The 16,148-nt window shown below is 45.2% G+C and overlaps 1 protein-coding gene across 1 annotated transcript in view; it reads left to right on the forward strand.

Moving 5' to 3' along the window:
- The first annotated feature begins 4,739 nt into the window (after positions 1 to 4,739).
- Positions 4,740 to 16,148, forward strand: part of slc51a (solute carrier family 51 subunit alpha) — a 49,863-nt gene continuing 38,454 nt past the window's right edge. The window contains exon 1 of the mRNA XM_038802236.1: positions 4,740 to 5,140. Coding sequence (XP_038658164.1) covers positions 5,065 to 5,140 — 76 coding nt within the window. The 5' untranslated portion in view covers positions 4,740 to 5,064. The remainder of the gene's footprint in view (positions 5,141 to 16,148) is intronic.

Consider the following 16,148-nt stretch of genomic DNA (forward strand, 5'->3'; position numbering starts at 1 on the left):
GTCGCTCCTTCAATGGTTTAGCGGAAAGAGTGGTCTAGACCTTCAAAAGATGTTTAAAGAAGCAATACACGGTGTCCATGGATGCATGGCTGGCATGGTTCCTTTTTAGTTATTGCACGATGCCACATGGGTAGAGTTTGACATTTCATATCTTGGCAGGAAAATAGTGGTGCAGCAGGCAATGCAGAAGAGGCACCATGATTTAAGGACACCAGGATCAACAATTCACACTGGGGATGCGGTATATGTTGAAATTTTGGTGATGGAGCATTGTGGCTCCCAGAAGTAGCGCTGGAACAAACAGGTCCTGTTTCATTTAAAGTCCAGGTTTAGGGGAAAGTCCACAGGAAGCACTTGGACCACCTGAAGAAGCCAGAATCCATACTTCAGGACACTCGATCGGCAGTAGTGGCACCTCCACCACACCTGGCACCACCCCGGAGCGTGGGGACTCAGCCGTCCAGGTCACAGCGCCCAGCCCAACAATCTGAGATGGACGCAGAAGAGTCTTTATCGGTGAACGGAGGCATGTCTGGAACTGAGGTCCGGCAGTGACTCTTCAACTGTTGGCCAGGACAGTTGAAGAGGCAGTCGGCAAACTGATACACTCCGCCATACCAGAGGTGCCACAGGCGGAAATGCAACCGCGCGTAAAGCGCCACAAGAAAGCCACCATCATTGGCGGCTGAAAGGTGACTTTTGGGCTTCGTGGGGGAGGGGTGTCCTAACTCCCACGAGGACCAAGGAAAACCATCATTGATCTCCCAGTGGGACTCGTGGAGTAAGAGCTCCCCAGATAGGTTGCGGTGGCCACCCACCTGTGGCTTGTTATGAACTAAGATAAATGTTGGCCCAAAGCAGGGCCTGGGTGGTTAGTTCTCCAAACAAGGACTGTGCTGGGAGTGATCTGGTGCCTTGAGCAGAATTTTGTAAATAATTTAAATAAAGTTGCGTTCATTTACCTCGATCTTCCCCAGAGTTACTAAAGACCACAAATGCTGGCCTAGCCATAGAAACCCACATCCCATAAAAATGATTTATTTTTTAAAGTGCAACTCATCATATTGATGAGCACCCATTCTTTCCTGGGGTTGGTTCCCTTAAACCTAGCCTCCTACTTTTTCTAACTGGCAGAAGTGTATGGGGTGGTTAGCTGTAGTATTTACCGGGGAACTTTGGGGGTTGAGTGTATCTTTGTCCTGAGTGGGATTTGCCTCAGGCTCTACCTCTTGAACTGCTGCAAAAGCTGCTCAGTCTTGCTTCCTTTCTGGCACATGAAGGAGCACATGAGAGAACTAGCAGGAGAACACTTTTTTTTTGTAAACCTGAGACAAAGTATTATCATGGGGGTGCATACCTGGTTGACCACTCCTAATGGATTTTGACTCTACTTGGTCATTCATCAGACTAAGATTAATCTTGCTCTCCTCAAGTCAAGCTTGTGATGTGGCTCACCTATGCTTGAACGGAGCAACATACATTCATAAACAAGGTCTGGTATCTGCAAACTGGTATCTCAAAAGGTCTGGTATCTCAGGCAAATCTGCAAATCTCCTACAGTTAAATTGTGATTGTTTGAAATTTGGCGTTCTTGTGTTTGTCCAAATGAGTGCAATCTGGAAAGCTTCAACAACTTGTCTCTCTTTTCAGCAGTGTTCAAGTTCTGTACGACCGAGCAATTGAGTGAGTACTTCGAGGACTTTTAGCTGATTGGATAGTGAACCTGGTTGGTAAATGGTAGATTATTATTGACAAACCTAGTTGAATTTTTGAAGAATGACTTAGGTAATGTAGTTAGGAACCATATATTCAGGTTTGCTGATGGCTCAGGTGGCACTGTAAGCAATGTAGACAGGAGTATAAAATGACAAAGAGACAGTGACAGATTGTGAGTGGGCAAACTGTGGCAGATGGATTTCAATGCAGATAAATATGAGGTCATACATTTGGGCCAAGAAAGGATAGAACTGAGTATTTTTTAAATAGTGAAAATCCAGGATCAATGGAGATCCAAAGAAATATAGGGGTCCATATACAGAGATCACTAACATGGTAGTTGCCTTGCATAAAACATTTAAAAGGACAAATGGAATGTTAGCTTTTCTTGTTAGAGGTTTTGCTACAAAGCCCCAACTAAACTACATCTGAAGCACTTTGTACAATTCTGGGCACCACACCTTCGGAATGATTTATTAGCCCTGAAACGAGTATAGCGCAGTTTCACTAGAATGTTTCTAGGGTTTCAAAGGTTAGATTATGAGTAGAGATTGCAAAAACGAACCCTTTCTCGTAATATAGAAGCTTAAGTGCCAATTTGATTAGATTTTTTAGGATTCTGAAAGGAATTGATGGAAACTTTTTAACAATGGTGAAGGTATCTAGGACAAAAGGATATAAACTTACAATCAAAGCCAGGTGTAAAGACGGGGTGAGAGAGAATTGATGAAATACCTTTTTCCTTCCCAACTTTCCCTAATTTGTGAACTTTAGCGAGGAAGATGTATGTGGGTTATTTTTTTAACCCCCAAGAGTGTGAATGATTTGAATAACCAGTAACAAACTTTTGTAGATTTAAACAAAGACCATTATTTATTCAAGCATTCATCCTGAAATCTAATCCTTCGGCACTCATTTGCACAGTCCCATGCACAAAGACATTTAAGGAAAGTACATTGGAAGAGAATAGTGCACTTTTACAAGTTACTTAAAAAAAATAATAGTTTGTAATTCACATGGTTGTCTTGTTTTGGAGAAGGTACCTTATAGGCCTGAATGGAAAGTCTTCTTCACTCTTGAAGTGCAGTTTAAGAACATAGAACAATACAGCACAGGAACAGGCCCTTCGGCTCTCCAAGCCTGTACCAGTCAAGATACCACCCTTGGCCAAAGCCCTCAGTACTTCCTAGTGCCGTATCCCTCTATAGTTAAATGTTACAGCCCAAAGCTATTTGCAGGACTTGCTCGAAGTGCTGTACTTTCTGCAGGTCACAATGCCAGTTTCATGTAGCCTTGTCACCAGGAGGTCAGTTTATTGTTTTGTTTAACCCAAAAATGGATACGATTGAACAGTTTATGATGTCGCTTTCGGATCTTTCTCAGGCAGATGCCTTTCTCCCGTGTCCCCACTTCTGCAAATGGCATTTAAAGGTTAAAAGAGACAAACATGGCTGCTCCACTATGTAATTTCTCACAATTGTGGTTTATTTACCACATTTGGTGGTGTTCTTTGATTGATTATCCACATATTGCTTTATTAGGAAGAATCTTCCCAAGAGGCAAAGTTCGGTGTAGGGTGGGAATGGTGGCATGATTTCCGCTGGGTGGCGCGATGGCTGAACACATGTGATCTACTGCTGTTCAGTTCATTAATTATGGTTCAGTGAGGAGCTCTGCAAAGCTCACCATTATCTCATGTCATTAAAGGTTCCGGCACCATATTTAAATGGTAAGAAGTCCACTTGCCAACCAATCAGTATTCCCTTCTCATAGATTGTTGTTCTCTTTACAGTTGTTGATCTTGCAAATTGTCCTGATGAGTGTGCAACAAAAAACTTTGGCAACCTGTCTCTTTTTGCAACAATACTCAGGTTCTGTACTACCAATCGACTAATATGACATGTCTTTGCCGGGTATGACATGCATCCACAGCATGAAGTAATAACAGCATGAATTTATCAGCACTGAACTGATCTCTTCATGCATCTTCTCTACTGTGTAGCACTGTACTCTGTACGCTTCACCCAATGTCTATGTATTTACTTTGCATATTTATTGTATGTCCTATGTTTTTCATGTATGGAACAATCTGTCTGGACTGTACACAGAACAATACTTTTCACTGTACCTCGGTACACGTGACAATAAATCTAAATATCAAATCATAAAGGAGCACTTGTGAAAATTTAGTTGGTGACCGTAGACCAACCCATTTTCACTCAATTTAGCGTGGCCAATCCACCTACCCTGCACATCTTTGGGTTGTGGGGGTGAAACCCACGTAAACACGGGGAGAATGTGCAAACTCCAGAACGGACAGTGACCCAGAGCCAGGATCGAACCTGGGACCTTGGCGCTGTGAGGTAGCAAGGCTAACCCACTGCGCCACCGTGCTGACTCATTTTCACTCATATTGAGCCATCGAAGAAAAACGAGGCCCTAGTCGGTCACTTAATTCACCTCCTTCACTTACTTCACTGTATCTTTTCCCACTCCCTGTCTGGGTTTTGTTGAACCTGAGTTCAACTCCCTGAAAGTTAACAGGTTGACGGTGATGTGTTGGGTACTCTGGATCCGTGGAGACTGCGTTTACCTCAGCAATAACACATACAGGCTACCAACGCTTGAAATAGTACAACACTATTTTATTAAGCTAGAAACTGTTGAATATACTTTCACTGTGGGTCGACACTATGTTAGATTAAACTAAAGACCTATGCCTATCCTAACCAGTCTATGCACTCAGCACATGGTGAAGATCTGTGCTGCAAGCTGTGAGCTCTGTCCTTCTGGGAGGCTGCATCCCGAATGAGCGGAAAACTGATGCCCTCTGTCTTTATAGTGAATGTGCTCTAACTGGTGATTGGCTGCGGTGTTGTGTGTGTGTTGATTGGTCTTGCTGTGTGTCAATCAGTGTGTGTGTCTGCACCATGATATACTGGTGTATATTATGACAGACCGGTCATAGTCAAAGTTGTTTTTGAGTTTGTTGTGACAATTAGCTTTATAAATCATGAGGCAAACTGTTGGCATTAACTTTGGGGAATTGAGAGATATTTCAACTGGATCATCTGTGCTTTCCCGGTGATGTGTTGGCTGACTCACGTTTCTTCAGTTAGTTGCTGGGAAAGGCGGGGTTGATATTTCAGTTTGTAATCTGGAGATTGCTTTACAGTTCTGACCCTTTGTCACCCGAGGAACTTCTGACAGGCGACAGTGATTGAAAGTGTGGGAGAGCTGCAGCAGCTCCCTCACTGCAGCTCCAGCCCGGCTGCTCTGGGAAGCGGCGCTTGTTGAACTCAATCCGCTTTCTGATTTCCCCTCACAGTCAGTGGGAGTGTTGCAGAGATGACTGAGGCGGCAAACCACAGCCTGGACCTTTACTGCGGCTCCGATCCGCCCAAAGCAGTGGAGATTTTAACCAGTAAGTAAACGAATGGAGTTTCATTCAATCCTGGCCGGCAATAACCCCAGGAAAATTGGGGTTTGTGAATGAGCCACTGGGACAGAAAGTGAAGATGCTGCGACCTCTCCCAGTCCCCAATCTGGGCAGCTGTCCATGGAAAACGGATCAGAAACTCGCACAGATCCCAAAGTAGCGGAACAGCAGCGAGCGGGTCCTGAGCTGAAGTCTGGGAGGGAGGGATGGACAAATGGGGGTGGTGATGGATGAATGGATGAATTATGGGGGAGGGGGTGCTGATAGAGGGGAGGGGGTGTGGATTGCTGGGGGGGGGGGGGGGGGATAGATTTTTTTGGTGGGTGGGGTGATGGATGAATGAGGGGGGATAGAGGAGAGGGGTTGATGGGGTCTGAGGGCTGGGGGTGGACACTCTGGCTGGATTTAGAGAAATCCCGGGGGCTGCCTGAGCGAACTTTCAGCTCTGCACAGAAATAACCAGCCTCCCTTCTCTAAATAAGTTAAACTCTTCTTGTGACTCATGTGGATAAAAGCAGGAATGTACCTGCTGAACTTTGCCCGATTGGCGCAAGTAAATCCACCCAGCCTTAGGTAACAACAGCATTAATCCACCAGTAACAAGAGCATTAATCCCCAGGAACAACGCCTTCTCAGCGTCCAATGCCACAACCACCTCTGTTTCCTTACCCTCTGCCAGTGTCATAACAACATTCAATACCCTTCTAACGTTTGAAAAGAGCTGCCTCCCTCTCACGAACCCCGTCTGATCTTCACCTATCATCTTTGGGAGGCACTCCTCCAGCCTACCTGCCGGTACCTTCTCCAATACTTTTGCATCCACATTCAGAAGTGATATGGGCCTATACGACCCACACTCCGTCGGATCCTTGTCTGTTTTTAGCAACAGGGAAATCGATGCCTGCCCCAAAGTTTGTGGCAATACCCGCTTCCCTATCGCCTCTTCAAACATCGCCACTATCAGGGGTGCCAGCTTATCCTTGAATTTTTTATGTAATTCCACCGGAAACCCATCCAGCCCTGCCACCATCCCTGGCTGCATCCTCCCAATCGCATCCTTTATCTCCTGCTCCACTATCGCTCCTTCTAATGTAGCCCTGTCCCCCCCCCTCTAGCCTCGGGTGCTCCAACCCATCTAGAAATTACTGCATCTCACGGTCTCCCCCAGGTGGCTCTGACCTGTACAATCTCTCATAAAATTCCTCACAAACCTTGTTAATCAGATCCGGAGCCACGACCAACTTCCCTGCCCTATCCCTCACCTGAACAATTTTCATTACCGCTGCCTCCCTCTTAAACTGGCCTTATCTAACAACAACAGTATTTATCACCCAGTAACACCAGGATTTATCCCCCAGCAACAACAGCATTTATCTCACCAAGTAGCAGCAGCGTTTATCCTCCAGCAACACCAGCATTTCTCCCCCAGCAATAACAGTATTTATCCCCCAGCAACAACAGTATTTATTCCCCCAGCAACAACAACGTTCATCCCCTCAGCAACAACAGTGTTTACCCCCAGTAATAACAGCATTTATCCCTCAGCTACAACAGTATTTATTCCCCAGTAACACCAGCATTTATCCCCCAGCAACAACAGTATTTATTCCCCTAGCAACAACAGCGTTCATCCCCTCAGCAACAACAGTGTTTATCCCCAGTAATAACAGCATTTATCCCTCAGCTGCAACAGTATTTATTCCCCAGTAACACCAGCATTTATCCCCCAGCAACAACAGTATTTATTCCCCTAGCAACAACAGCGTTCATCCCCTCAGCAACAACAGTGTTTATCCCCAGTAATAACAGCATTTATCCCTCAGCTACAACAGTATTTATTCCCCAGTAACACCAGCATTTATCCCCCAGCAACAACAGTATTTATTCCCCCAGCAACAACAGCGTTCATCCCCTCAGCAACAACAGTGTTTACCCCCAGTAATAACAGCATTTATCCCTCAGCTACAACAGTATTTATTCCCCAGTAACACCAGCATTTATCCCCCAGCAACAACAGTATTTATTCCCCCAGCAACAACAGCGTTCATCCCCTCAGCAACAACAGTGTTTACCCCCAGCAACAACAGTATTTATCCCTCAGTAACACCAGCATTTATCCTCCAACAACAGTGTTTATTTCCCCCAGCAACAACAGTGTTTATTCCCCCAGCAACAACAGTGTTTATCCCCAATAATAACAGTGTTTATCCCTCAGCTACAACAGCGTTTATCTCCCAGCAGCAGCATTCTGCCCCGCAGCAACAACAGCGTTTATCTCCTAATAACAACAGCATTAATCCCCATGTAACAACAGCACTAATCCCCCAGTAACAACAACATTAATCCCCCAATAACAGCGCTTATCTCCTAGTAACAAAAGCATTAATCCTCCGGTAACACAGCTTTTATCCCCCAGTAACAACAGCATTAGTCCCCCAGTAACAACAGCATTTATTCCCCAGTACCAACAGCATTAATCCCCCAGCAACAAAAGCCTTTATCCCTCAGTAACAACAATATTAATCCCCCAGTAACAGCAGCAATTATCCCACAGTAATAACAGCATTAATCCCCCAGTAACAACAGCGTTATGTCCCAGCAACAACAGCATTTATCCCACAATAACAACAGCATTAATCCTCCAGTAGCAAAAGTATTAATCCCCCAGTAACAACAGCATTTATCCCCCAGTAACAACAGCATTATTCCCCCAGTAACAACAGCGTTTATCCTCAGCAACAACAGAGTTTATTTCCCAATAACAACAGCATTAATCATCCAGTGACAACAGCATTTATCCCCCACTACCAACAGCATTAATCCCCCAGTAACAGTAGCGTTTATCTCCCAGAAACAACAGCACTAATCCCACTGTAGCAACACGTTTCCCCCAGTAACAACAGCATTTATCCCTGAGTAACAACAGCATTAATCCCCCAGTAACAATAGCATTTATCCCCAGTACCAACAGCATTAACCCTCCACCAACAAAAGCGTTTATCCCCCAGTAACAACATTAATCCCCCAGCAACAACAGCATTTATCCACAGTAACAACATTGTTAACCCCCCAGAAACAACAGCATTAATCCCCAGTAACAACAGCATTTATCTCCCAGAAACAACAGCATTAATTCCCCAGTAACAACAGTGTTTGCCCCCAGTAACGACAGCATTAATCCCCCAGTAACAACAGTGTTTATTCCCCAGCAACAACAGTGTTTATCCCCCAGTAACAACAGCATTAATTCCCCAGTAACAACAGCATTAATCCCCCAGTAATAACAGCATTAATTCCCCAGCAACAACAGTGTTTATCCCCAGTAACAACAGCATTAATCCCCAGTAACAACAGTGTTTATCCCCCAGTAACAACAGCATTAATCCCCCAGTAACAACAGTGTTTATCCCCCAGCACAACAGCGTTTATACCCTAGTAACAACAGCATTAATTACCAGTAACAACAGCATTTATCCCCCAGTAACGACAGCGTTTATCCCCCAGCAACAACACTATTTATCCCCCAGCAACAACATTATTTATCCCCCAGTAACACCAGCATTTATCCCCCAGCAACAACAGCGTTTATCCCCCAGCAACAACAGCGTTTATCCTCCAGCAACAACAGTGTTTACCCCCAGTAATAACAGCATTTATCCCTCAGCTACAACAGTATTTATTCCCCAGTAACACCAGCATTTATCCCCCAGCAACAACAGTGTTTACCCCCAGTAATAACAGCATTTATCCCTCAGCTACAACAGTGTTTATCCCCCAGCAACAACAGCGTTTATCCTCCAGCAACAACAGTGTTTACCCCCAGTAATAACAGCATTTATCCCTCAGCTACAACAGTGTTTATCCCCCAGTAACACCAGCATTTATCCCCCAGCAACAACAGCGTTTATCCCCCAGCAACAACAGTATTTATCCCCCAGTAACACCAGCATTTATCCCCCAGCAACAACAGCGTTTATCCTCCAGCAACAACAGTGTTTACCCCCAGCAACAACAGTATTTATCCCCCAGTAACACCAGCATTTATCCCCCAGCAACAACAGCGTTTATCCCCCAGCAACAACAGCGTTTATCCCCCAGCAACAACAGTATTTATCCCCCAGTAACACCAGCATTTATCCCCCAGCAAAAACAGCGTTTATCCCCCAGCAACAACAGTATTTATCCCCCAGTAACACCAGCATTTATCCCCCAGCAAAAACAGCGTTTATCGCCCCCAGCAACAACACATTTATTCCCCCAGCAACAACAGTGTTTATCCCCAGTAATAACAGCGTTTAGCCCCTAGTAACACCAGTGATCCCTGAGCAACAAAAGCGTTTAGCCCCCAGCAACAACAGCCTTTACTATTTTAGTTTTGAACAGTTCTGTGATTAATTCTTTTCTGTCGTTTGAAGAATTTTAAAATGTGAACAAACCCAATCTGTCTGTTGCAGCTTTTGCTGCCGACTATTGCAGTTGTTACAGCAGGTGAAGGAAAGGTTAACTAAACTTCTCTATGTTGTTAGTATTGTAACGTACAATACTTAAAGGTGCTGTAACATCTGCAATTGCAATGTCAGTATGAGGTGGTATTGTTTGGCACCTAGCTTCAGTTGTGTAAATGCAGTCTGTCTGAATTGGATCAAAACACTGCAACCTGGAGGAGGCAGTGCTTCACCTTGGACCTGAGGTCTTATGGCTCAATAGGCAGTGGCCTATCTCTGAGCCACAACCTCTGGCTTCGATTCACACTCCAGCATTTGTGAGCTGTGGAAGGAGTGTTCAAGACGAGTTTCAAATGGACTAATAATTGGTCCCTTAATCATTTCCCAAAGGGGGTAAAAAGTGTGTGAAGAAAATAAACTTTGGGGCGGGTTTGGGCCTTCACACCTAATTATTGCTCCGAGCTTACAACTGAGGTGAACGTTTATATTTCACATTTTGATGCCTAACTGGTGGATTGTGAATGTAAGGTAGTGTTAGAAACGAACATGAAAAACATGTTAAAAAGAGAAATAAAAACATAAAGTGCTGAAAAAACTCAGCAGGTTGGTCAGCATCTGTGATGAAAGAAACAGAGTTAATATTGTGAGCTCAATGTGACTTATTTCAGAGCTGAAGAGAGTAGAATTCAAAGAATTCCAACAGATTTATCAAGCATGATTTTCCCTTCGTAAATCCATGCTAACTCTGACTGATCCTGCCACTGCTTTCTAAATGTTCTGCTGTAAAGTCCTTGATAATGGATTCAAGCATTTTCCCCACTACCGATGTTAGGCTTACTGGTCTATAATTCCCTGCTTTCTCACTACCTCCCTTTTTGCATATCGGAGTGATGTGAGCTTCCCTCCAATCTGCAGGGACAGTTCCAGAGTCTATAGAATCCTGGAAGATGACCACCAATGCGCCCACTATTTCCAGAGCCATCTCCTTAAGCATTCTGGGAAGCAGATTCTCAGGCCGTGGGGATGTATCCGCCTTCAATCGCATCAATTTTCCCAGCACCATTTCTCTGTAATGTTGATCTCCCTCAGTTCTTCCCTCCCACTAAACCTTTCATTCTCCAGCATTTCTGGAATCTGATTTGTGTCCTCATTTGTGAAGACAGAACCAAAGTATGTATGTAATTGCTCATCCATTTCTTTGTCCCTTATTATGCATTCCCCTGTTTCTGTCTGCAGGTGGCCGACATTTCTCTTTACCTATCTCTCTTTATATATTTATAGAAACTCTTAGTGTTAGTCTTTATGTTCCCTGTAAGCTTCCTTTTGTACTGTACTTTCCCCTTCTTAATCAGTCCCTTGGATTGGATTGGATTGAATTTGTTTATTGTCACATGTATCGAGGTACAGTGAAAAGTATTTTTCTGCGAGCAGCTCAACAGATCATTAACTGCATGAAAAGAAAAGGAAATAAAAGAAAACACATAATAGGGCAACACAAGCTACACAATGTAACGACATAAACACCGGCATCGGGTGAAGCATACAGGGGTGTAGTGTTAATGAGGTCAGTCCATAATAGGGTCGTTTAGGAGTCTGGTAGCAGTGGGGAAGAAGCTGTTTTTGAGTCTGTTCGTGCATGTTCTCAGACTTTTGTATCTCCTACCCGATGGATGATTCTAAACTGCTCCCAATCCTCAGACTCATTATTTTTCTTGCCCAATCTGTATGCTTCTTTCTTGGATCGGATACTATTTCCAATTTCCTTTGTAAGCCATCGATTGGCCCTCTTACCCCCTTTGCTTTTCTGCCAGACAGGAATGAACAGTTGCTGTTGTTATCCCATGCGTTCCTTGAATGTTTGCTATTGTCTATCCACTGTCATCCCTTTAAATAACTCTCCCCAATCTATCAAGGCCAACTCACGCCTTATATCTTCATAGTTCCCTTTATTAAGATTCAGCACCCTAGTCTCCGAATCAACTACTTCACTTTCCATCTTGATGAAAAATTCTATCATGTTGTGGTCGCTCATCCTCAAGGGGTCACCGTACAGCCAGATTGGCAATGATTCCCTGTTTATTACACAGTACCCAGTCTAAGATGGCCTGCTCTCTAGTTGGTTCCTCCACATATTGGTCAAGAAAACCATCCCTATACACTCCAGGAATTCCTCCTCTACGGCATTGTGGCTAATTTGATTTGCCCAATCTATGTGAAGATTAAAATCGCCCATAATAGAACATAGAACATAGAACAGTACAGCACAGAACAGGCCCTTCGGCCCTCGATGTTGTGCCGAGCAATGATCACCCTACTCAAACCCACGTATCCACCCTATACCCGTAACCCAACAACCCCCCCCTTAACCTTACTTTTTAGGACACTATGGCAATTTAGCATGGCCAATCCACCTAACCCGCAAATCTTTGGACTGTGGGAGGAAACCGGAGCACCCGGAGGAAACCCACGCACACACGGGGAGGACGTGCAGACTCCGCACAGACAGTGCCGGGAATCGAACCTGGGACCCTGGAGCTGTGAAGCATTTATGCTAAGCACCATGCTACCGTGCTGCCCCTAAATAATTATTACATACATCTCTAATTTTGTGTTTAATGCCATTCCCAACCTCACCAGTGCAGTTTGGGGGTCTATATATGACACCCACTAATGTTTTTTGCCCCTTGGTATTTCTCAATTCTACCCATACAGATTTTACATTGTCAAAACTAATATCCTTTCTCACTATTGTGTTAATTTCCTCTTTAACCAGCAGTGCCATGCCACCACCCTTTCCTTTATGCTTGTCCTTCCTAAATACTGAAAACCCTGGGACATTCAGTTCCCATCCCTGGTCACCCTGCAGCCAATAATCTGTAATCCCAATTATATCATACCCATTTATATCTATCTGTGTGATTAGTTCATCCACTTTATTGCAAATGCTCCGTGCATTAAGGCACAGAGCCTTAAGTTTGTCTTTTTCACATTGTTTGTCTTGCTCCCAATGCTTCTCCCTATTGCCCTGTTTGAATTTTGTCCTTGGTTTCTCCACTTATCACTTTTCTTGTTCACTTTTCTACCTTTTGTTTTGTCCTTGCTCCCTCTTTCTCTGACTCCTTGCATAGGTTCCCATCCGCCTGGCATATTAGTTTAAACCCTCCCCACTACTCTTGCAAATAGGACATCTAGGACATCAGTTCCAGTCCTGCCCAGGTGTAATCCGTCCAGTTTTTACAGGTCCCACCTCCCCCAGAACCAGTCCCAACGTCCCAGGAATCTGAGACCCTCCCCCTGACACCATCTCTTCAGCCAGCAGAGTAGAAATGACAGGAGATATAGGATATATAGGATCCAGAGTAAGAACAAATGGCAGAATAAAGGACAGCTTTGTGTGAAAACATGAAAACAAGGTAAAAAATGGCAAAAATTAATCAAAATGGAGGGCAGAGTTAATGCAACACTGAAGTTTTTGATTTCAATGTTGAGTCCAGAACACAGTGAGCTGCCAAATTGGAAGATGAAATGCTGTTCCTCACGCTTGAGTTGGGCATCAGCAAACGTGATGGAAGTAGCAGACTGAGGGCAGCAATTTGAGCATGGGAACAACGTGGTGAATTAAAATAGTGGAGCATCTATTGGTTGGAGTCATTCTTGGGGTGTTCTGCAAAGTGGTCACACAGTCTGTGTTTGGTCTCCCTAGCGTAGAGGAGACCACATTGTGAACAGCAAATACAATCGTCCAGTGTTCTTCAAACTTTTTTTCCGGGGACCCATTTTTACCAACCGGCCAACCTTTGGGACCCAACCTAGCCGACCTTCGCGACCCACCATTTTCTCTTACCTTTTTTGCTGCTGACAAAATTGGAGGAAATGGTTTTGGGTCCCTTTGGCCCTCGTACACCCTCCTCCAGTGGAAGCTGTTGGATGAAGGTGAAGCCTTCCGGTGTCGGAAAGTATGGAGTCGCCATCTGTCCAAAGTTCTGCATTTTTTCCCAATCAAATTTTATCAAATAAACACCCCCCCCCCCCCGAACTTGTAAAAAAAATAAAAATAAAATGAATAAAATAAATGAATAAAGTCAATAAAACCCCCCGAACTTGTAAAACAAATAGCTGCAGCCATTTTTAAAAAAGCGGCCGCACTGCGCATGCGTGCCCAATCATCGGTGGGCATGCGCATAGTTTTGCGCATGCTCGCCGATGATCTGGCACGCATCCGCAGTGCGACCGCATTTTTTATACATGTTAGCGGCCATTTTGAAGGCCGCTTGCAGCCGGCATTATTAACAGCCGGCTGTTGCGCGCAGATGTGCGCGATTGGGAGAGCCACAACGGAACGGCTCCGCGGCCCTACCGACACCCGCCCGCGACCCACCCACGGATCGCACCCCCGAGTTTGACAATGCCAGCAATAGACCAGATTGAAAGAAGTACAGGTAAATCACTGCTTTACGTGGATTGATTGTTTGGGGCCTTGGAGCGTGAGAAGGGCGGAGGTGAAGGGGCTGGTGTTCTACCCCCTGCAATTGAGATGAGGTGGTGGGGGTGATAAAGAAACGGACCAGGGTATCACAAAGGGAATGGTCCCTTCAGAATACGGCTGGGGAGGTGAGGGAGTGGGCGGGGTGGGAGGTGGGGGGGGGGGGGGGGGGTGGCATCATGCTGGAGCTGGTGGAAAAGGTGGTGGATGACCCTTTGAATGTGGAGGCTGGGTGTTGGATGGAAAATGAGAACAAGGAAGACCCTATCATGGATCTGGGAAGGAGGGGGACCAGTGAAGGCAGAACTGTGGGAAATGGGTTGGACACAGTTGAGGGACCTGTCAACCATAGTGGGGAGGGGTGGGGGTTGGGGTGGGGGTGGGGGGGGGGTGGCTAGGGGGAGGTGCAATTCCTCGGCTCAGGAAATGGAAGACATGACAGAAGCACCATTTTGAAAGGTACCATTGTCAGTACAGATGCACAGAGGCAGCCAAGCTGGAAGATAGGGAGGTAATCCTAACAGGAAACAGTGTGAGGAGGTGTCGTTGACGTAGCTGTGGGAGCCGGGCTTATCGTGAATATTAGTAGATAGTCCATCACCAGAAATGGAGACACAGTAGTCAGCGAAGGGAAATGTTGGAATTGGAAATTGGACTTTGTGAAGCTGAGTTGGAAATTGGAAGCAAAATTGCTGAATTTTTCCTGTTCTGGGCAAGAGTGGGAATTGGCACCAATACAGTCACTGATGTACCGGAAAAAGTTTGTGGGAACGAACCAGAGTAGGATTGGAATAAGGAATGTTCCATGTACCCTACCAAAAGACAAACACGGCTGGAGCCCATGACGCACCATTTATTTGGAGGAAGTAAGCTAAGTTAAATTAGAGATTGATAATTCAGAGAACAAGCTCAGCCAAGCAGGGAGGGTGGTGGCGGATGGGATTTCCATTGAAGGAGGAAGAGGAGAGTCCTCAGATCATCCTGGTGGGGAATGGAGGTGTAGAGGGATCAGAAATCCATAGTGAAGAGGAGGGGGTTAGGACCAGGACACTGGAGATTGTTGAAATGGGGAAGGGCATCAGAAGAATCACAAATTGTACTGGTTTAGCTCACTAGGCTAAATCGCTGGCTTTTAAAGCAGACCCAGCAGGCCAGCAGCACGGTTCGATTCCCGGACAGGCGCTGGAATGTGGCGACTAGGGGCTTTTCACAATAACTTCATTGAAGCCTACTCGTGACAATAAGCGATTTTCATTTTTCATTTTCAAATGCAGATGACAAGGGGAGAAAAAAATAGGGAGTCAAGATAGGAAGAAACAAGTTCAGGGGGCCAGGGACAAGCTGACACAATGGGTCTACCAGCGTAGTCCAGTTTGTGGATTTTGGGTAACAGGGCGAAGCGGGCTGTCCAGGCACTATGAGGTCGGAAGCTGTGGTGGAAAGTTATCCAGAGGAGATGAGGTCAAAGGCAGTCCTGGAAACAATGGTGGTGGGACCATGGCCAGGGTCGGCAGGAATTAAGTGTCTGAAAGTTGGTGCTCAGCTACAGCCTTATACCAGACAATAACAGCATCACCCTTGTCAGCAGGTTTGAGAACAATGTCAGGGTTAGACCTGAGTGAAGAGAGTACAGCAAGCTAAGAGGGAGACAACTTAGAGTGAGTGAGGGGAGCAGAGAAATTAAGATGTCACACCGACAGCTCTCAATGAAAAGAGCGAGAGCAAGAGTAAGAGGCTAGAAGGAGGGGGTCCAGAAGGAGGGAGAACACTGGAGGCACTGGTCGGGGGGAGGACTCCTGTCGAAAAAAAATGAATACAGAGGCGAAGGTGATGGAAGAAGAATTCAATGTTGTGCCGAGATGGGGGACATAAGAGGATAAAACAGTAGCGCAGGTCATTCAGCATCAGAGAGGGGAAGGTCAAATGTTTTTGTGAGTACACAGCAAATGAGTTAGAATTAGTTTTTTAAATGGTTAGAAGTCAACATACTTTTTCTGTAACAGTTTTCAAAGAAATATTGCTTCCAGCAATGATTCCCAAAATTTGTAACATCTGGTTGTAAAAC

This window comes from Scyliorhinus canicula, chromosome 7 (genome assembly GCF_902713615.1).
Source record: "Scyliorhinus canicula chromosome 7, sScyCan1.1, whole genome shotgun sequence".
NCBI lineage: Eukaryota > Metazoa > Chordata > Chondrichthyes > Carcharhiniformes > Scyliorhinidae > Scyliorhinus > Scyliorhinus canicula.